Source organism: Pan paniscus, chromosome 20 (genome assembly GCF_029289425.2).
Source record: "Pan paniscus chromosome 20, NHGRI_mPanPan1-v2.0_pri, whole genome shotgun sequence".
Classification (NCBI taxonomy): Eukaryota; Metazoa; Chordata; class Mammalia; order Primates; family Hominidae; genus Pan; species Pan paniscus.
The window spans coordinates 11,935,787-11,958,098 of record NC_073269.2 but is presented as its reverse complement, the minus strand read 5'-3'; the positions used below and the strand labels follow the sequence as shown (position 1 = coordinate 11,958,098).

The 22,312-nt window shown below is 50.1% G+C and overlaps 1 protein-coding gene across 2 annotated transcripts in view; it reads left to right on the top strand.

Annotated features, from left to right (window-relative positions):
• The first annotated feature begins 360 nt into the window (after positions 1–360).
• INSR (insulin receptor) overlaps positions 361–22,312 on the top strand; it is a 184,803-nt gene continuing 162,851 nt past the window's right edge. The window contains exon 1 of one of the 2 annotated variants that reach the window (XM_034945359.3): positions 361–1,039. In XM_034945359.3, the coding sequence (XP_034801250.1) occupies positions 940–1,039 (100 nt within the window). In that variant the 5' untranslated portion in view covers positions 361–939. The remainder of the gene's footprint in view (positions 1,040–22,312) is intronic. The other variant, XM_034945358.3, reaches the window with a different exon arrangement.

Sequence of the window (22,312 nt, the reverse complement as noted above, 5' to 3'; positions counted from 1 at the left end):
AAAAAAAAAAAAAAAAGAAGAAACCAAAACCACCTCGAGTCACCAAAATAAACATTTTAATGCAATATTTTTTAAAAAATCAACAGGAATCCTCCAAAGCCCACTATGAACAAAATAGCAAAATGGTAGAGAAAGGATCTGTGCCGCTGCGTCGGGCCTGTGGGGCGCCTCCGGGGGTCTGAAACTGAAGGAGACTCGGGGCTGTAGGGCGCGCGGATCTGGGGCGCGCCCTCGGTCCCGGCGCGCCCCCTCGGTCCCGGCGCGCCCAGGGCCTCCAGCGCGGGGCCCGGCACAGGGAGGCGGGGAGGCGGGCGGGGCGGGGCGGGGCGGGGCGGGGCCGGGCGGCACCTCCCTCCCCTGCAAGCTTTCCCTCCCTCTCCTGGGCCTCTCCCCGGCGCAGAGTCCCTTCCTAGGCCAGATCCGCGCCGCCTTTTCCCGCGGCCCGCACGGGGCCCAGCTGACGGGCCGCGTTGTTTACGGGCCCGAGCAGCCCTCTCTCCCGCCGCCCGCCCGCCACCCGCCAGCCCAGGTGCCCGCCCGCCAGTCAGCTAGTCCGTCGGTCCGCGCGTCCCTCTGTCCCGGAGCCCGCAGATCGCGACCCAGAGCGCGCGGGGCCGAGAGCCGAGAGACAGTCCCGGGCGCAGCGCGGAGCTCCGGGCCCCGAGATCCTGGGACGGGGCCCGGGCCGCAGCGGCCGGGGGGTCGGGGCCACCACCGCAAGGGCCTCCGCTCAGTATTTGTAGCTGGCGAAGCCGCGCGCGCCCTTCCCGGGGCTGCCTCTGGGCCCTCCCCGGCAGGGGGGCTGCGGCCCGCGGGTCGCGGGCGTGGAAGAGAAGGACGCGCGGCCCCCAGCGCCTCTTGGGTGGCCGCCTCGGAGCATGACCCCCGCGGGCCAGCGCCGCGCGCTCTGATCCGAGGAGACCCCGCGCTCCCGCAGCCATGGGCACCGGGGGCCGGCGGGGGGCGGCGGCCGCGCCGCTGCTGGTGGCGGTGGCCGCGCTTCTACTGGGCGCCGCGGGCCACCTGTACCCCGGAGAGGGTGAGTCTGGGGACGCGGGCGTGGGCGGGGAGCGCCGCGATGGGGAGAGGACCCCACCCAAGCCAAAATCGAGCCCCCGCTTGTGGACTGAGAACCCTCCCCAGGGGCGGGGGGCGGTGGCCAGGACGGTAGCTCCTGCATCGCGTAGGGGGGGCGGGAAGCCTCTGACCTTGGCCTTTGCCCGCCCGGGCTCGCGCCTCCGCGCCCTGCGTGCCCGACCTGAGCCCGAGGAACCTTGCCCCAGTGCCCGCCCCGCCGCGGGCTCCTCTCTGGAGCGCGCCTCCGACCCGTGCCCCGGCCCCTCCGAGCCCAAGTCGCTCCAGAGACACGACACGCGTCATCTTTGGGTCGCGGCCGGGAAGTGGGGTCACTGGGTCTGGACAGCCCCGGACAGCCAAGTCCCCCGAGCGCATATGGTGTGGGTAGAGCCAAGCGCCCTGAGTGCCTCACCGGTGGGGGACGCTGCCTGGGGTCAGGGACTGCAGAACCCCCCTCTACCCAACTACCTTGGATCTAGGCCCGTGGCCACCCCGGACTCTAGGTCCATGTTTACCCTTTTGGGTTCTGTTTCCAGATGTCCGGAGGCAAATTCTAAAGCCTTAGCAACAGCAGCAATTGTAGCAGAAGCAGTGGCGGTTTTTTACCCTATTTATTGTAATTGGTATCACCGCACGCCACAGCCTGGTCTATCTTATCTCTCTGGACTGTCACAGTGGCCCCCGGAAGCAGATACAGTTATGCACCCATTTCACAGAGGAGTAAACTGAGGCTCAGGTAGGACGCATAACTCCCTTGCCCTAAAGTCAGTGCCAGAGCCAGGACTTGAGCCTCTGTGTGTCCCGTTCTGCCCAAGAATCTGGACTACTGTCCCTTGTCTGCTGTCTCCTTGACCCCTCCTCTCCCCTCAGCCCTGCGCTTCATGAAGGAGCCTTTGACCTTGAGTGAGCCTTTCGTTCCCCCTGACCCCATGGGCCCCTCTCCCACGTGTGGGCAGCATCTTCCTTGGGCTTGACAATAGGCACCTTTGGGGTTGTAAGATGAAGATGGCGCAATCATTTAAGGAATGCCTTAATGTAAGGCAATCATTAAGATTGCCTGGGTTTCCCACTGTGGGGTCTGAGGCCCTGCTTTAAAAATATCTGTTGGGTTACTGTTTCAGATTTCTCCATAAAAGGAAATCAGTCGTGATGAGGAAGGGGTCAGGGAGGGAAGGAATTGAAGCTCTTAAATGTATTGATGGGGAACCGGGTGCATGTAAAATCAGGTGCTAGAGTGGACCAACCGGGTTTGCTGAGTCGACTCTGTCAATCACATAATGTCTAAAAGCCCCGGGCCCACCCCCCCTAGCCCCGCCCCCAGGTGCCTGGGAGACAGTAGGTGCTCAATGAAGGGTGGCGGTTAGTTTGAGTTCTTGTTAAGAAAATCTGGCCAGCTGCGGTGGCTCAAGCCTGTAATCTCAGCATTTTGGGAGGCTGAGGCGGGCGGATCACGAGGTCAGGAGATGGAGACCATCCTGGCCAACATGGTGAAACTCCCTTCTCTGCTCAAAATACAAAAATTACCTGGGTTTGGTGGCGTTCGCCTGTAGTCCCAGCTACTTGGGAGGCTGAGGCGGGACAATTGCTTGAACCCGGGAGGAGGAGGTTGCTGTGAGCTCAGATGGCACCACCGCACTCTAGCCTGGCGAAAGAGCGAGACTTTGTCTCAAAAAAATGAAAAAAAAGGCCGGGCGTGGTGGCTCACGCTTGTAATCCCAGCACTTTGGGAGGCCGAGGCGGGTGGATCACCAGTTTAGGAGATCACGACCATCCTGGCTAACACGGTAAAACCCTGTCTCTACTGAAAAATAGAAAAAATTAGCCGGGCGTGGTGGCGGGCGCCTGTAGTCCCAGCTACTCCGGAGGCTGAGGCAGAAGAATGGCGTGAACCCGGGAGGCGGAGCTTGCAGTGAGCCAAGAACGTGCCACTGGGCGACAGAGCGAGACTCTGTCTCAAAAATAAATAAATAAATAAATAAATAAAAAGAAAATCCAAGATGAGTGGTTTCGAACTATGCCAGATTCTATGTGTGCGTGTGTGTGGTTCCCTGCTCTTCTGTTCCTTGTAGCTTTGGTAATTAATTGTGGATCTGTGCCTGGGCTTTCAGGGTCAGTAAATGGATTTACCATTTCTTTGCACATTTATGGCTTCCATATGGGCAGGGGTTTATGGTTTGTTGTTGTTCACCGTTGCATTTCCAGAGCCCAGAACGATGCCTGGCACATAGTAGGTGTTCAGTAAATATTTGTTCTGCAGTGGGGCACAAGTGGTGGAGTTCCTGGGTGTACTGGGCTCCTTTATCATCTTAAGGAGTTCCTTATTCTCTGCATAATACCTTCCTAAGAATTAGAAGAGCAAGCTCTCAGCAGGTGCTGTTCTATGTGCTTTGCATATATAATCTCAGTTAATCCTCACGGCAAAACCCCACGAGGTGCGGTTTAATCTTCCCTTTTCACAAGTGAGAAAACTTCGCTTGAGGCCAGCAGGCAGCAGGGCTGGGATTGCAATCTAGCTAGTGTGGCTGCAGAGCAATGGTTTCTTAACAAATCTTTGTTCTTTTGAGTCTGAGCCTCCGTACCCCCCATGATTGGGGTGATGGTGAACAAAATCCTATCAAATAAATGGGCTGTGATGCCTCTTGAAGGCTTGGGGAGGGGCAAAGAACTTTTCAGATCATTAATCTCTAGTCAACAAATATGGCTTTTTTTTTTTTTCTTTTTCTTTTTTTTTTTTTGAGACGGAGTCTTGCTCTGTCACCCAGGCTGGAGTGCAGTGGCACAATCTCAGCTCACTGCAACCTCCACCTCCCAGGTTCAAGGGATTCTCCTGCCTCAGCCTCCCCAGTAGCTGGGATTACAGGCGTGTTCCACAACACCGGCTTATTTTTTGTATTTTTAGTAGAGACAGCTTCACTGTGTTAGCCAGGATGGTCTCGACCTCCTGATCTTGTGATCCACCCGCCTCGGCCTCCCAAAGTGTTGGGATTACAGGAGTGAGCCACCGTGCCCGGCCTTTTTTTTTTTTTCTTTTTTTCTTTTCTTTTTTTTTTTTTGAGACAGGGTGTCACTCTGTCACCCTGGCTGGAGTGCAGTGACACGATCTTTGTGACCTCCGCCTTTCAGGTTCAAGTGCATCTCCTGCCTCAGCCTCCTGAGTAGCTGGGATTACAGTCGTGTATCACCACCCTTGGCTAATTTTTGTATTTTTAGTAGAGATGGGATTTCGCCATATTGGTTAGGCTGGTCTCAAACTTCTGACCTCAAGTGATCTGCCTGCCTCGGCCTTCCAAAGACCTGGGATTATAGGCGTGAGCCATCACTCCGGGCCCAATATGGCATTTTGATTGGGATGAAGGGTGGAGGAAAATCAGTGTGATTTTTGTATCTAGCTAGCTAGCTATCTATTATTTTTTGAGATGAGGTCTTGCTCTCTTGCTTAGGCTGGAGTGCAGTTGGGCAATGATGGCTCACTGCAGCCTCGACCTCCTGGACGCAAGCCATCCTCCTATTTTAGCCTCCCTAGTAGCTGGGACCACAGGCACACGCCACCCTGCCTGGCTAATTTTTACTTTAATGTGTAGCACTGAAGTCTTGCTATTTTGTCCAGGCTGGTCTCAAACTCCTGGCCTCAAGTGATCTGCCTGCCTTGGCCTCCCGAAGGGCTGGGATCACAGGCATGAGCCACGGTGTCTGGCCTCTGCAGTTATTCTTATTCTTTGCTTCTCTCCTGGAGACCTGCTTCTTGCCCTTCCCCATTCATGCATAGAGACCACAGGGTGTGGGCTGAGTCCCCAGGGCTCCCCACCTCACCCCACTCTACCCTTGACTTCCATTCCTCTTTGGTTTAAGCAGAACTCTCAATCTCGGCACTGCTGACATTTGGGGCTGGATCATTCCTGGTGGTGGGGGCTGTCCTGTATGTAGAGTGTTGAGCTGCAACCGTGGTCTCCACCCACGTGGTCCTGGGAGGATCCCCTTCCCCCCAGGCATGACAACCACTAATGTCTCCAGACATTGCCAGGCACGTCTCTGCAGGAGTTAACCTTTTCCCTGTCTGAGACATTTACCCATCTGGGCTCTTGCTCTTTCTCCTCTCTTTGTTCAAGAATCCTTGGCCGGGTGCAGTGGCTCACGCCTGTAATCCCAACACCTTGGGAGGCTGAGGTGGGCGGATCCCCTGAGGTCAGGAGTTTGAGACCACCCTGGCCAACATGGTGAAACCCTGTCTCTACTAAAAATGCAAAAATTAGCCAGGTGTGGTGGTGGGTCCTTGTAATCCTAGCTACTTGGGAGGCTGAGGCAGGAGAATCGCCTGAACCTGGGAGGCAGAGCTTGCAGTGAGCCGAGATCACACCATTGCATTCTAGCCTGGGCAACAGAGAGAGACTCTGTCTCAAAAAAAAAAAAAAAAAAGAAAAAAAGAAAAAAGAATCTTCATTTATCCACGTGCTTTTTCAGCCTCTAAACGCCCAGTACCCCCCAATCCCCATTACCCACCACTGACCTCCAGCCTCCACCCTGTCCAGCTTCCCCCGGCCTGTCCTCCCTGCCCTTTCCATCTCACTCTTTTCTCACTGTTCTGCCCCCAGCATCTGGCTTGCATCTCCGCTGCTTTACCGATGGCTCTCAAAGTTAATCTCTCATCTCCCAGTTGCGTCTCCTGCAGCCTCACCTCACTTGACCCCTCTGGGTTTGACACTGCCAATCCCCCCTCCTGGAAGGCTGTGTCTCCCGTCTCACCTGCACCTAAGTTCTTCTGTTTTACTGTTCTCTTCTCCTTCTACCTGGGCTAAGATGTTGGCTCTCTCTTCCCAGAGGGTCAGTGTTTCCTTTAATCTTCTCTCAGCTCATTTTTTTTTTTTTTTTTTTTTTCACTTCGTCACCCGGGCTGGTGTGCAATGGCATAATCTTGGCTCACTACAACCTCCGTCTCCTGGGTTCAAGCAATGGTCCTGCCTCAGCCTCTCCAATAGCTGGAATTACAGGCATGTGCCACCCCGCCTGGCTAGTTTTTGTACTTTTAGTAGAGACAGAGTTTCACCCCATTGGCCAGGCTGGTCCCGAACTCCTGACCTCAAGAGATCCACCTACCTCAGCCTCCCAGAGTGCTGGGATTACGGGCATGAGCCACCATGTCCGGCCCATTTTTTTTTTTTTTTCTCCAATTTTTATTTCTTTTTAGAGACAGGATTTTGCTCCATCACCCAGGCTGGAGTACAGAGGTTTAGTCCTAGCTTACTGCAGCCTCCAAGTCATGGCCTGGAGCAGTCCTCCCACCTAGGTTCCCCAAGTAGCTGGAATCACAGGCAGGTGCCACCATGCCCAGCTAATTGAAAAATTTATTTGTAGAGACAGAGTCTCACTATGTTGCCCGTGCTGGTCTTGAATTCCTGGCCTCGAGCAACCTGCTTGCCTCCGCCTCCTGGGTACCTGGGCTCATAGACAGTCACCACCACGCCTGGCTAATTAAAACTTTTTTTTTTTTTTTGTAGAGACAGGGTCTTGCTATGTTGCCTAGGCTGGTCTTGAACTCCTAGCTTCAAGCAGTCTTCCCTCCTGGGCCTCCCAAGTGCTGGGATTATAGGCATGAGGAACCATTGCACCCAGCTAAGAAATTTACATAGATTCCGACTTCTTCATCTGAACAGGGGTCAGCAAACTATGGCCCTCAGGCCAAATCCCACGGTTTTTGTAAATGCAGTTTTATTGGCATGCAGCCACACTCATTTGTCTACTCATCATCTATGACTGCGCAAAAATGCCCGGACACGGCAGGTTGAGTAGTTAAAACAGGAATTCCATGGCCAAAATATTTACACTTTGGCCCTTTACAGAACAGCGTTTGCTGACCTCTGATCTGGAACAGACGCCTTGAGGTTTCATTCATGATAGCATGCCTAATAGCTTGTGCGGTCCCTGGTACAACTTGAATGAAGTGAGTGAAATGAAACGCTATGTCTTTCTCTTTACACCGCAAGAGATGTTAAAGAAACCTGTGTCATTTGCTGCACTGAATATACGGATTCCAAGGATGAGAAAAATCACCGTGATGTTGCCTACTTAGCCATGTGTATTTATTTAAACAGCTATATTGGCATTGAATGAGGATTTCACGCTTTCAACCCTGTATCTAGAACCCAAAATATAACTGGTGTATATAATGAGATTTTTTTTTTCTCTCTCAAGCCTCTCTTGTGTTAATTTCTGTTAAGAATACTTCTGGGCCAGGTGTGGTGGCTCACGCCTGTAATCCCAAGCACTTTGGGAGGCCGAGGTGGGTGGATCACTTGAGGTCGGGAGTTCGAGACCAGCCTGACCAACATGGTGAAACCCCGTCTTTACTGAAAAAATACAAAATTAGCCAGGCGTGGTGGCGCATGCCTATAATCCCAGCTAGTTGGGAGGCTGAGGCAGGAGAATCGCTTGAACCTGGGAGGTGGAGGTTGCAGTGAGCCGAGATCACACCACTGCACTCTAGCCTGGGTGACAGAGCGAAACTCCATCTCAAAAAAAAAAAAAAAAAGAATATTTTTGGCCAGGTGCAGTGGCTCATGACTGCAATCCCAGCACTCTGGGAGGCTGAGGTGGGAGGATTACATGTGTCCCGGAGTTTCAGATCAGCCTGGACAACATAGCAAGACCCTATCTCCACTAACAATAAAACAAAAATTAGCTGGGCGTGGTGGCATGTGTCTGTAGTCCCAGCTACTTGGGAGGCTGAGATGGGAGGACCTCTTGAGGCTGGAAGGGCAAGGCTGCAGTGAGCTGTGATTGTACCACTGCACTCCAGCCTGGGCAACAGTGAGATCCTCTCTCTGTCTCAAACAAAAAAAGAATACTTCTTGGGGTGGCCTGGTTGATATTTTGCAGCTGCATGGTATTTACGGTTTTTAATTAAATAGTGACGGGTAATGCATTCTCATTGCAAAAAGAAAAATTACAAAAGTGTAGAAAGGAAAAAAAAAACCACAGAAGTCCTTCTGCAAAATCTTGTGGTGGGGTGCAGTGGCTCACACCTGTAATCCCTGGACTTTTTAGGAAGCTGAGGTGGGAGGAACACTTGAAGCCAGCAGTTTGAGACCAGCCTGGGCAACATAATGAGACATTGTCTCTAGAAAAAGTTTAAAAATTAGCTGAGCATGGTGGTGTGTACCGGTAGTCCCAGCTACTCAGGAGGCTGAGGTGGGAGGATCGCTTGAGCCCAGAAGGTTGAGGTTACAGTGAGCCATATTCATGCCACTGCACTCCAACCTGGGTGATAGAGCCCGACCCTGTCTCAAAAAGAAAAGAAATAATAAAAAAAAATCTTGTCCCCCTGTCCCCAAAAGCATTCCATTCATGTCCAGGGAGGTAACTGTGCCATTGGTTTATGTATCTTTTTGATGTTTAGTAATTTTTTAGGCTAGGTGTTATGGGCCACTCCTGTAATCCCAGCACTTTGGGAGGCCGAAGCAGGTGGATCTCTTGAGCCCAGGAGTTCAAGACCAGCCTGGGTAACATAGCAAGACCCCGTCTCTACAAAAGCCTACAAAAAAATTATCCAGATACAGTGGTGAGCACCTGTGGTCCCAGCTACTAGGGAGGCTGAGGTGGGAGGATCACCTGAGCCTGGGAAGTCGAGGCGCCAGTGAGCTATGATTGCACCACTGCATCCAGCCTGGGTGACATAGTGAGACCGTGTAACAACAACAACAAAATATTTTAAACATTATCATACAGTAAAATTGGCTTTTTAAAGGTATACCGTTTTATGATTTTTAAGCCATGTGTAGAGTTGTATGGCTATTGCCACAATTAGGATAGAGAACAGTCTTGTTGTCCAAACTCCCTCAATTCACCCCTTTATCACTAAGCCACCTCCACCCCTAACCACAGATCTGTTCTCCATCCCTATAGTTTTCTCTAGACTTTAAAAGATTTTATCTTATAATTGGATTAATATTCCTAAAGTTGAAATTTTAAATTTGAGTCTGGTTGATCCTCATCATTCCCAGATCCCATATTTTCTTTTTAAAATTTAAAATTTAAATTTTTATTTTGAGAGGCAGGTTCTTGCTCTGATACCCAGGCTGGAGTGCAGTGGTGTGGTCCTAACTCCCTGCAGCCTCCAACTCTTGAGCATCAACGATCCTCCTGCCTCAGCCTCCTGAGTAGCTGGGACTACAGGCACACACCACCATGCTCAGCTAGTTTTTATTGTTATTTATTTATTTCTTTTTGAGTCGGAGTCTCACTAACTCTGTTGCCCAGGCCGGACTGCAGTGGTGTGATCTGGGTTCACTGCAACCTCTGCTTCCTGGGCTCAAGCAACTCTCCTGCCTCAGCCTTTCTAGTAGCTGGGGTTACAGGCATGCCACCATGCCCGGCTAGTTTTTTTTATTTTTAGTAGAGATGGGGTTTCACCATGTTGGTCAGGCTGGTCTCAAACTCCTGGCTTCAAGTGATCCACCCACTTCAGCCTCCCAAAGTGCTGGGATTACAGGCGCGAGCCACTGTGCCCGGCCTAATTTTTAACTTTTCAGCAGGGATAAGGTCTCGCTATGTTGCCCAGGCTGGTCTCGAACTCCTGGCCTCAAGTGGTCCTCCCATCTTGACTTCCTAAAGTACTGGGATTACAGGCATGAGCCACTGCACCCGGCCCCAGACCCTGTATTTTTGAATTCACCTAGTCACTCAAATGTATTTGTAACCCTCAAACCAGCATGCTCAGTGCCTTTCTGGTCATTTTAGGACACTCATAAGTACGAGTCTCAAATGTGAGGTCAAGTAAGAGGGCATTCCACCTTCTTGCTTCAGCCCTTATGCGTCAGATTCATACAATCTGCACACTGAGGATTAAAACTAGTCCTTTTTGAGCAGGCGCGGTGGCTCATGCCCAGCGCTTTGGGAGTCTGAGGCGAGTGGATCACGAGGTCAGGAGATCGAGACCATCCTGGCTAACATGGTGAAACCCTGTCTCTACTAAAAATACAAAAAATTAGCCAGGTGTAGTGGCGGGCGCCTGTAGTCCCAGCTACTCTGGAGGCTGAGGCAGGAGAATCACTTGGACCCAGGAGGTGGAGGTTGCAGTGAGCTGAGATTGTGCCACTGCACTCCAGCCTGGGTGACAGGGTGAGACTCAAAACAAAAAACAACAACAAAAAAACCTGAGTCCTTTTTGTGGTTATTTGGTGCCACATTTTTAGCATTTTTGTGCTTTCAGTTGGTGATGGGGCTGTTTCAAATGCCCCCCAGGGTGCTGAAGCCCTGCTCTCTACTCTTCCTTGGCTAAGGAGGGCTGTCACCACCCTTGTGGAGAAAAGGCAGCGTGGCGGGGCACGGTGGCTCACATCTGCAATCCCAGCACTTTGGGAGGTTGAGGCAGGTGGATCACTTGAGGCCAGAGTTTGAGACCAGCCTGGGCAACATGGCGAAACCCCATCTCTACTAAAAATACAAAAATTAGCTGGGCGTGATGGCGCACACCTGTAATCTCAGCTACCTGGGAGGCTAAGGCACAAGAATTGCTCGAGCCTAGGAGGTGAAGGTTGCAGTGAGCCAAGGCGGTGCCACTGCACTCCAGCCTGGGCAACAGAGTGAGACCCTGTCTCAAAAAAACCCCAAAAAAACAAAAAAACTCCAAAACCAACACACACACACACACACAAAGGCATGTGTTACATAAACTTTGTTCAGGCATGAGTTCTATTACTGTTGGCCGTGAGTTCGGTGTTAATGAATCAACAATATAGATTCAATAGTGTCTTTCAACAGAAACACACATAAAACAAGGCTAGGTATTGATCCATGGATAAATGTGTTGTGGCCAGAAGTTCGCAGGTACTTACCCTCGCATTTTCCTAGGAACAATGGTTCAGTATTCACTAGTTCAACATTCAGGGGAATTTCACAGAGCCAAACTACCACCAATAACAAGAATCGGCTGTAAGTGGTTTAAAACTGGTGAATCTGTGGCTCATGCCCGTAATCCCAGCACTTTGGGAGGCTGAGGCAGGTGGATCACCTGAGGTGGTGAGTTCGAGACCAGCCTGGCCAAAATGGTGAAACCCCGTCTCTACTAAAAATACAAAAATTAGCCGAGCACGGTGGCTTATGCCTGTAGTCCCAGCTACTCAGGAGGCTGAGGCGGGAGAATTGCTGGAACCCGGGAGGCGGAGGTTGCAGTGAGCCGAGACTGCACCACTGCATTCCAGCCAGGGCAACAGAGCAAGACCCCATCTAAAAAAACCAAACCAAACCAAACAAAACTGTGGGTTTGTCATTTTCCGTTTAGAATCCTTTGAATGCAAATGCCCTTTTTGTTGTATTTTCATTTGCGTGGAAACCGCTGGGTTGATACCTTTTGGAAAGTTCATGAGATGTCCAAAAACCCCTGGCCCGTGTTTCAGGGAGGGGAATCCCTGCCCTCTGCCAACACTGGTGGCAGGGAGAGGCAGCAGTGGCTCTCGGGATTTTATTTATTTCATTTATTCATTTACATTTTTTTGAGAAAGCGTCTTGCACTGTTGCTCAGGCTGGAGTGCAGTGGAGCAATCACAGCTCACTGCAGCCTCGACCTCCTGGGCTCAAGTGGTCCTCCCACCTCAGCCTCCTGAGTAGCTGGCACTACAGGCGTGTGCCACCATGACTGGCTAATTTTTGTATTTTAGTAGAGATGGGGTCTCACCATGTTGCCTATTATTATTATTATTATTATTATTATTATTATTACTTTTTTTGAGACGGAGTCTCACTCTGTCGCCCAGGCTGGAGTGCAGTGGCGTGATCTCAGCTTACTGCAAGCTTCGCCTTCTGGGTTCATGCCATTCTCCTGCCTCAGCCTCCCGAGTAGCTGGGACTACAAGCGCCCGCCACTGCCCCCGGCTCATTTTTTGTATTTTTAGTAGAGACGGGGTTTCACCGTGGTCTTGATCTCCTGACCTCGTGATCCCCAACCTCGGCCTCCCAAAGTGCTGGGATTACAGGCGTGAGCCACCGCGCCTGGCCATGTTGCCTATTATTATTATTATTTTGAGCAGAGTCTTACTCCGTTGCCCAGGCTGGAATGCAGTGTCACGATCTCAGCTCACTGCAACCTCCACCTCCAGGGTTTAAGCAATTCTCCTGCCTCAGCCTCCTGAGTAGCTGGGACTACAGGCATGTGCCACCACGCCCAGCTAATTTTTGCATTTTAGTAGAGATGGGGTTTCCCCATGTTGCCCAGGTGGGTCTCAAACTCCTGACCTCAAGCCACCCACCTGCCTCGGCCTCTCAAAGGGCTGGGATTACTGGTGTGAGCCACCTTGTCCAGCTGGCTTGAAGGATTATTATTATTATTATTACTATTATTTTGAGATGGAGTCGCACTCTGTTGCCCAGGCTGGAGTGCAGTGGCACGATCTCGGCTCACTGCAACCTCTGCCTCCTGGGTTCAAGCAATTCTCCTGCCTCAGCATCCCGAGTAGCTGGGATTACAGGCGTGTACCACCACGCCCGGCTAATTTTTGTATTTGTAGTAGAGACAGGGTTTCACCATGTTGGCCAGGCTGGTCTCGAACCCCTGACCTCAAATGATCCACCCACCTCGGCCTCCCAAAGTGCTGGGATTACTGGTGTGAGCCACCGTGCCCCGCCGGCTCGCGGGATTTTAGAAACATATTTTGTTTCCAGCAGAACAAGCTTTGCTATCCTGCGGTGCCACGTACAGACTGGCTCTAAGCTCCTGCTGGAGTTCAAAGCGGACTTGTGGGAATGAATGTTTAATTTCACATCTGGCATTTTCTTCCAGTTCCTTAGAAGTAGGGTGTCTCATCAGGTTTATATAAAAGCCCCTGATGTATGTTCAGGAAAGGCAGGATGCTATCATGAGATTCTTATTTCCTTTGTCTTTGTGGGAATGTGGAAACCACAGGTACTGTCTAAAAATTACCCTTTTTATCAATGCAGGCAAAAGTAGTCAGACAGGAAGGGACTCGCGAGTAGGGATGCAACTGCTTTTTTAAATTGATTTTAAAATCTCATTTATTTTTATCATTAGAGACAGGGTCTTGCTCTGTCATCCCGGCTGGAGTGCGGTGGTGTGATTATGGCTCATTGCAGCCCTGAACTCCTGGGCTCAAATGATTCTCGCGCTTCCTCCTCCCAAGTAGCTGGGACTACAGGCATGCACCACCATGCCTGGCTAGTTTTTTTATTTTTATTTTTTGCAGAGACAGGGTCTGGCTGTGTTGCCCAGGCTGGCCTCAAACTCAAGACCTTAAGTGATCGTCCCGCCTCAGCCTCCCAAAGTACTGGGATTGCAGATGTGAGCCACTGTGCCTGGTGGGATACAACTGTTTTCTGACTGCCTGTGTATGTGTGTTTGTTTGTTGTTGTCATTCTACTCTCAAGGATGTATCTTGTTGTTTCCTTGCAGAAGATCAGAAAAGGGAGGACCTTATATGTTCCCTCCTAATTATACCCAGTTACACGGTCTCCATGCCACCTGTTACAAAGTGCCTTTCTGGTCTGGCAGGACTTCTCTTGTTTTTCCTCCTGTCTTCTGTGTCCTGTCTGCTCCTGTCTGTATAAATTTCAGGACTCCTGAAATAGCACGGAAGCCCCCTTCTAATCCTGTGGTTTGGTGTTTGATATTGTTAGGATTACAAAACTATGTCATAGACTAGAGAAGTCAGACATTCCAGAGTTCACAGAAGGTGTTGGTGTCCGGGTGGCTGTGGGACACAGGTGCCCTTCCTAGTCCCTGGCCTTTCATACTGTGCCCCCTGGAGCCCCTCTTTCTTTCTTTTTTTTTTTTTTTTTTTCAGAGATCGAGTCTCGCTCTGTCACCCAGGCTGGAGTGCAGTGCAGTGGCACGATCTTGGCTCATTGCAACCTCTGCCTCCCAGGTTCAAGCGATTCTCCTGCTCAGCCTCCTGAGTAGCTGGGATTATAAGCATACACCACAATACCTGACTAATTTTTGGGTTTTTTTTTTTTTTTTTTGAGATGGAGTTTCGCTCTTGTAGCCCAGGCTGGAGTGCAATGGCATGATATCGGCTCATCACAACCTCTGCCTCCCGGGTTCAGGGAATTCTCCTGCCTCAGCCTCCCAAGTAGCTGGGACTACAGGCATACGCCACCATGCCCAGCTAATTTTGTATTCTTAGTAGAGACGGGGTTTCTCCATGTTGGTTAGGCTGATCTCGAGCTCCTGATCTCAGGTGATCCACCCGCCTCAGCCGCCCAAAGTGCTGGGATTACAGGTGTGAGCTACCATGCCCGGCCTGGCTAATTTTTTATATTTTTGGTAGAGACGGGTCTCAAACTTTGGCCAGGCTGGGCTCGAACTCCTGACCTCAAGTGATCCACCTGCCTTGGCCTCCCAAAGTGCTGGAATTACAGGCGTGAGCAACCGCACCCAGCCTTTGTTTTTTTTTTTTTTTTTTTTTTATTGATCATTCTTGGATTGTTTTTGTTTTTTGTTATGAGAAGGAGTCTCGCTCTGTTGCCCAGGCTGGAGTGCGGTGGCACAGTGTCGGCTCACTGCAAGCTCCGCCTCCCGGGTTCACGCCATTCTCTTGCCTCAGCCTCCTGAGTAGCTGGGACTACAGGCGCCCGCCACTGCGCCCGGCTAATTTTTGTATTTTTAGTAGAGACGGGGTTTCACCTTGTTAGCCAGGATGGTCTCAATCTCTTGACCTCGTGATCCGCCCACCTCAGCCTCCCAAAGTGCTGGGATTACAGGCGTGAGCCACTGTGCCTGGCCTTGTTTTGTTTTTGAGACAGGGTCTCGCGCTGTCGCCCAGGCTGGAGTGTGGTGGTGTGATCTCAGGCCTCTGCAATCTCCACCTCTCAGGCTCGAGCAATCCTCAACCTCCCGAGTAGCTGGGACTACAGGTGCACACCACCACACCCATCCAATTTTTTTTTTTGGGGTAGAGATGGGGTTTTGCTATGTTACCCAGGCCAATCTCAAACTCCTGGGCTCAAGCAATCCACCCACCTCAGCCTCGCAAAGTGCTGGGATTCCAGGCGTGAGCGTCTCTTTCTATCATTTTCTTCTCTCAGTTGTCTCCGTGCTACCTTTCCTGCAATATCACCTGTTGTCACTGCGTCCACCAGCATCCGTACCTGTTCCCCCATCTTCCCAATGCCCACGGGACCCACATCCCTGAGTATCCCAAAGTCCTCACAGACTCAATATGCCGCCAACTCAGCCTGTTGTTCTTGCCACTCTAAACTGTTCCTATCTCGAATGCTTCAGGGTCATTGAGGATCCCTCCTCACTCTCTTCTCCCTCTTCTCTTCCATTTCTCCTGGGTATGAAGTCCTGTTCACACAAACTGCCCCCGGTTTCTGTGGTGCTATGCATGCTGTCTTCAGTACCTTCTTCATTCTGCTGCCAGAAGGCTGTTTCTCTCTTTCTTTTTTATTTTTTAATTTTATTTTTATAGACATGGGGTCTTACTGTGTTGCCCAGGTTGGTCTCAGACTTCTGGACTTAAGTGATCCTCCTGCCTCAGCCTCCCCAAAGACTGAGATTATAGATGTGAGCCACTGTGCCCTGTCTAGAGGGATATTTATTTTATTTTATTTCTTTTCTTTTTTTTGAGATGGAGTGTCACTCTGTCACCCAGGCTAGAGTGCAGTGGCGTGATCTCAGCTCACTCAACCTCTCCCACCTGGGTTTAAGAGATTGTCCTGCTTCAGCTTCCTGAGTAGCTGGGATTACAGGTGTGCACCACCATCCCTGGCTAATTTTTGTATTTTTAGTAGAGATGAGGTTTCCCCATGTTGGCCAGGCTGGTCTTGAACTCCTGACCTCAGGTGATCCTCCCACCTCAGGCTCCCAAAGTGCTGCAATTACAGGCATACACCACCATACCGGACTCATTTTTGTATTTTTAGTAGACATGGGGTTTCACTTTGTTGGCCAGGCTGGTCTCAAACTCCTGACCTCAGCTGATCCTCCCACCTCAGCCTCCCAAAGTGCTGGGATTACAGGCACACGCCACCACACCAGGCTAATTTTTGTATTTTTAGTAGACATGGGGTTTCACTTTGTTGGCCAGGCTGATCTCAAACTCCTGACCTCAGGTGATCCTCCCAGCTCAGCCTCCCAAAGTACTGGGATTACAGGCACACGCCACCACACCGGGCTAATTTTTGTATTTTTAGTAGACATGGGGTTTCACCATGTTGGCCAGGCTGGTCTCAAACTCCTGACCTCAGGTGATCCACCCCCCTTGGCCTCCCAAAGTGCTGGGATTACAGGCGTGAGCCACTGTGCCCAGCCTATGTGGCTCTCTTTTGGTTACCCTGTGGTATCCTGTTTTCTCAAGCTCATCCTCCCTGGTGGGTCCATGATCCCTGGAAGTTGTTGGTCTTCTCCGGCCTTTTGAAATTGCTGCTTTATGAATGTCCAGAGTTGGGTATCTGCCTTTCTCTCCCAAGGAGGAAGAATCCTGAGGGGGCATCTTTGCTTTTAGGTCCCAGGGCTTTCACTGACTTCCTCCTTGCTGGCTTCTTGGTTTGTTCCAAAGATGTCCTCGGTACATCTTCTGAGACTAATGACATGACAAGTTTCTGGAAGGACTATGATCTGGATGATGAGGGTTTCATCACAGTCCTCTTTCAGTTCTGGCCTACAGATTACACTTGTTTTCTTCCTTCATCCTTTGTCTTCACTGGTTCACTGTTTCCATCTGCATTCTTCTGTTCTCATTTCTTTTTGTTGTTGTTTTATTTTTTATTTTTTAATTTATTTTTTAATTTTTTTGAGACCGAGTCTCACTCTGTCACCCAGGTTGGAGTGTAATGGCACAATCTTGGCTCACTGCAACCTCCGCCTCCCAGGTTCAAGTGTTTCTCCTGCCTCAGCCTCCTGAGTAGCTGGGATTACAGGCGAGTGCTACCATGCCCGGCTAATTTTTTTGTATTTTTAGTAGAGACGGGGTTTCACCATGTTGGCCTGGCTGGTCTCGAACTCCTGACCTCAAGTGATCTGCCTGCCTGGGCCTCCCGAAGTGCTGGGATTACAGGCGTGAACCACTGCGTCCGGTCTTGGTTTTTTTAGAGATAGTGTCTCACTCTGTCACCCAGGCTGGAGTGCAGTGGTGCAGTCATAGCTCACTGCAGCCTCAACCTCTTGGGCTCAAGCAATTCTCCTGCCTAAGCCTCCTGGGTAGCCGGGAGCACAGATGCGCCTCACCACTCCTGGCTATGTTTTGTATTTTTAGTAGAGATAGGGTTTTGCCAGTTGCCCAGGCTGGTCTTGAACTCCCGGGCTCAAGCAGTCCACCCGCCTAGGCCTCCCAATATGTTGGGATTACAGGCGTGACCACTGCACCCGGCCAACATCTCTGCAGTTCTTTGTTTTACTGCTTTGTCCTTTAGCTCTTGTGGTAGCTTATCACAGTTATTTAGGTGCGTCTTTCCTTTACTTGCTGTAAGAGTGCAACCTTATTTGTCTCGAGAGTCCCCCTGAGCCTGGCACAATGTCTGGCCCACCGAGATGCCCAGCAAACGTTTGTTGAGTGAATACAGGAATGATTTCCATGTAGCTGACTTGCTGGGTCCAGAACCTGCGTTTGATCCAGACGCCTCCATTCCTTCTCGCAGAGGTAGATTTGAAAGCTATTCTTGCAGGCAGGTGGAGAATCTTAAGGATCTCTGACACCCCAGTGTGTCCAAGCTCTAATTTCTGGAGGTAATAAATCTGGGAATGGATTCCATCTGGCTCAGATGGGAGACAGAACAGGTATACACAGCCAGAGACCCCAGTTCTCATCTCTTCTTTGTAGGTTTCATTATACTGTTGTCATCATTTAAAGGAAACTGAGGCCAGGCACGGTGGCTCACACCTGTAATCCCAGCACTTTGGGAGGTCTAGACGGGTGGATCACCTGAGGTCACGAGTTTGAGACTAGCCTGGCCAACATGGCAAAACCCTGTCTCTACTAAAAATACAAAAATTAGCTGTGCGTGGTGGCGGGTGCCTGTAATCTCAGCTACTCAAAAGGCTGAGGCAGGAGAATCGCTCGAACCCGGGAGATGGAGGTTGCAGTGATTCGAGATCACGCTACTGCACTCCAGCCTGGGAGACAGAGTGAGACTCTGTCTCAAAAATAAAAATAAATAAATGAATAAATAAATAAAAAGGAAACTAAGGCGTGCAGAGGGGTTGAAGATGTTGTCCAGGATCACACAGTTGACAGGTGACAGAGCTGGGTTGGGAAGCCAGATTCGTTAGATTTCTAGTGTGCCCCAAAACTGGTATAGGTGGTGGCCTGACACCAGAACCCAAGACTTGTTGAGGCAGGACCTCCTGAATTTAAGAGGAAGCAGTTTGAGGACTGGAAAGAATGTGGAAGGGACGTGTGGGCCCCAGAATAGGTCAGCAGGGAGCATTTTAAGAATGCTGTTACTGGCCGGGCTTGATGGCTCACACCCATACTCCCAGCACACTGGGAGGCCGACGCAGGACTGCTTGAGCCCAGGATATTGAGACCAGCCTGGGCAACATGGTGAAACCCCATCTCTACAAAAAATACAAAAATTAGCCAGGCATGGTGGTACGCAGCTGTAGTCCCAGCTACTTGGGAGGCTGAGGCAGGAGGATCACTTGAGCCCAGGAATTTGAGGCTGCAGTGAGCTATGATTACACCACTGCACTCCAGCCTGGGCAACATAGCAAGACTCTGTCTCAAAAAAAAATGCTGTAACTGAAGAACAAGGACTTTTATGATTGAAAACAGAAAGTAGAAAACTCTTAGCATTGTAAAGGATTTCAGAATCTTCTAGAAAGTTATTTCTCTGCCCTGCTCCCAACCCATCTCCCCTGCTGTTTTCATGATGGAGAGAAAATCAGGGAAGAAAGGAACACTTCCTAAGATGGCTCTCATGTCCGCCTTCTTTCCTTCTGGAAAATTCTCAGATTCAGGACCAGCACGGTCCAATACAGCTCTGCTTTGATGGAAATACTCTGTATGTGCTCTGTCCAATATGGCAGCCACCATCCACGGGTGGCTCTTGAGCCCTGGAAGTTGTGGCTGGTAAGACTGAATTCTTTTTTTTTTTTTTTTTTTGAGATGGAGTCTGGCTCTGTCATCCAGGCTGGAGTGTAATGGCACAATCTCGGCTCACTGCAACCTCTGCCTCCCGGGTTCAAGCGATTCTCCTGCCTCAGCCTCCCTAGTAGCTGGGATTACAGGCATGCGCCACTGCCCCCACCCCGCTAAGTTTTGTATTTTTAGTAGAGACGGGGTTCACCATGTTGCCCAGGCTGATCTCGAACTCCTGACTTCAGGTGATCCACCCGCCTTGGCCTCCCAAAGTGCTGGGATTACAGGCGTGAGCCACTGCACCTGGCTGAAACTGAATTTTATTTTCACTTTAATTCATTGAAATGTCAATGTAAACTTGTATTTAATTCATGGAAATATAAAAAAAATTAGTACTCAGTTCTGTTACTGGAAAACTCTTGCATATATTTGGAACAACTTGGTTATGTGAACTTGAGGTAGTAGGCGGGACTCGCCTCCAGAGGCGGGGATCCAGCCCTGGACCACATGGAGGACCAGCCACAAGGACAGGGCTGGCCGGGCGCAGTGGCTCACGCCTGTAATCCCAGCACTTTGGGAGGCCAAGGCAGGTGGATCACCTGAGGTCAGGAGTTCGAGACCAGCCTGGCCAACATGGTGAAACCTTGTCTCTACTGAAAATACAAAATTATCTGGATGTGGTAGTGCATGCCTGTAATACCAACTACTCGGGAGGCTGAGGCAGGAGAATCACTTGAACCCAGGCGGCAGAGGTTGCAGTGAGCCGAGATCATGTCATTGCATTCCAGCCTGGGCAACAGAGTGAGACTCCCTCTCTGACAAAAAAAAAAAAAAGTGCTGTCTAATACCACCAGCTCGCCCTCGAATTCTTTCCTGGGTGAAGACAAAAACCCTCCCGGGGTAAGGCTCAATTTTGGGGCTTGCCTCTTCTACATCAAACCTACATTTTCGATGATACTCTTTATAAAATCTACATAGACAAATCAATTTTTTTTTTTTTTTTTTTTTTTGAGACAGAGTCTCACTCTGTTGCCCAGGCTGGAGTGCAGTGGCCTGATCTTGGCTCACTGCAAGCTCCGCCTCCTGGGTTCATGCCATTCTCCTGCCTCAGCCTCCCGAGTGTAGCTGGGACTACAGGCACCTGCCACCATGCCCAGCTATTTTTTTTTTGTATTTTTAGTAGAGACGGGGTTTCACATGGTTAGCCAGGATGGTCTTGATCTCCTGACCTCGTGATCCGCCCGCCTCGGCCTCCCAAAGTGCTGGGATTACAGGCATGAGCCACCACGCCCGGGCGACAAATCAATTATTTTTAAAGAAAAATGAGCCTCCATTTCAAGATGGGCTGCCAGGGTAAAGCACACACCACATCTCGTAGGCGTCATGGGAAAAAAATCCTGCAGACCAGGGATCCCCAACGCTTAGGCCACAGACCAGTAGCAGTCCATGTCCTGTTAGGAGCTGGGCTGCACAGCAGAGGTGAGCGGAGGGCAGGTGAGCATTGCTGCCTGAGCTCCGCCTCGTGTCAGAACAATGGCAGCATTAGGTTCTGATAGGAGCTCGAATCCTGTCGTGAACTGTGCATACAAGGGATCTAGGTTGCCTGCTCCTTATGAGAATCTAACTGATGCCTGAGGATCTGAGGTGGAACAGTTTCATTCTAAAACCATCACCGCCCATCCCGTGTCCGTGGAAAAATTGTCTTCTATCATTGGTCCCTGGTGCCAAAAAGGTTGGGGACCACTGCTGTGGACTATCTCATTAATCATTTTTTTTTAGGATTGATTATATGTGGGAATTATTTATTTATTTATTTTGAGATGGAGTCTTGCTTTGTTACTTAGGCTGGAGTGTGATGGGATGATCTCAGCTCACTGCAACTTCCATCTCCTGGGTTCAAGCGATTCTCCTGCCTCAGCCTCCTGAGTAGCTGGGATTACAGGTGTGAGCCATGGTACCTGGCCCATTCGGCATATTTTAGTATGGAGATGGTGGTCAGGCACGGTGGCTCACGCCTGTGATCCCAGCACTTTGGGAGGCCGAGGTGGGCGGATCACCTGAGGTCAGAGTTCGAGACCAGCCTGGCCAACATGATGAAATCCCATCTCTACTAAAAATACAAAATTAGCCAGGTGTGGTGGCACATGCCTGTAATCCCGGCTACTCGGGAGGCTGAGGCAGGAGAATTGCTTGAACCCCAGAAGTGGAGTTTGCAGCAAGCCGAGATCGTGCCACTGCACTCCAGCCTGGGCAACAGAGTAAGACTCAGTCTCAGTTAAAGAAAAAAAAAAAAAAAGAAAAAAGAAAATATTAGCTGTCACTAGCACCCTCTTCCTCATTGCCTTTTTCTACCTATACAAAGAGTGGCCATTAACCAGGTACCCATTATGAAGAACTTGAAGCATCCTTCACGCCCACTCAGAGATGTTAAAAGCCAGCAGAAGTCCTCGTGTCTATTTCTGCCTTCATTTCTAACATCCTCTGGGTATTTTCTGTCCCAGTGGTAAACTGCTCTATTGTCTTTCACTAATAGGGACACATACGGCTTTAATGAATTAAGAGTTAGATTCATAGGATATTTAAAAAGAAAAGCAATTCTTGATTGTTCCCTACAATTATAGCTGTTTAATCTTTACTCATAACAACTTTAGTGAGACAGAATTCACATGACATACAATTCACCCATTTTAAGTGTGCAGTTAGGTGGTTTTGAGGACATTTACAGTTGTGCAACTGTGACCACAGTCAGTTTTAGAATATTTGCATCATCTTCAAAGAAACCCTGTACCCTCTAGCTACTACTTTCCATCCCCCATTTCCCTAGCTCTTGGCAGCCACGAATCTATTTTCTGTCTCTATGGATTTGCCTCTTTCGGATTTTTTTGTATGAATGGAGTCAGACAACATGTGGCCTTCTCTGTTTGACTTCTTTTATGGAGAAGGTTCATACCTGTAATCCCAGCACTTTGGGAGGCCAAGACTGGAGGATCGCTTGAGTTCAGGAGTTTGAGAGCATCCTGGGCAACATAGAGAGACCACTATCTCTACAAAACAAATTTAAATTAGCTGGGCATGGTGGTGCATGTCTGTGGTTCCAGCTACGCTGGAGGCATAATTTTGTTTTTGTTTGTTTGTTTGTTTTTGTTTTTGTTTTGTGGGGTTTTTTTGGTTTTGTTTTTTGTTTTTTGAGTTGGAGTTTTGCTCTGTCACCC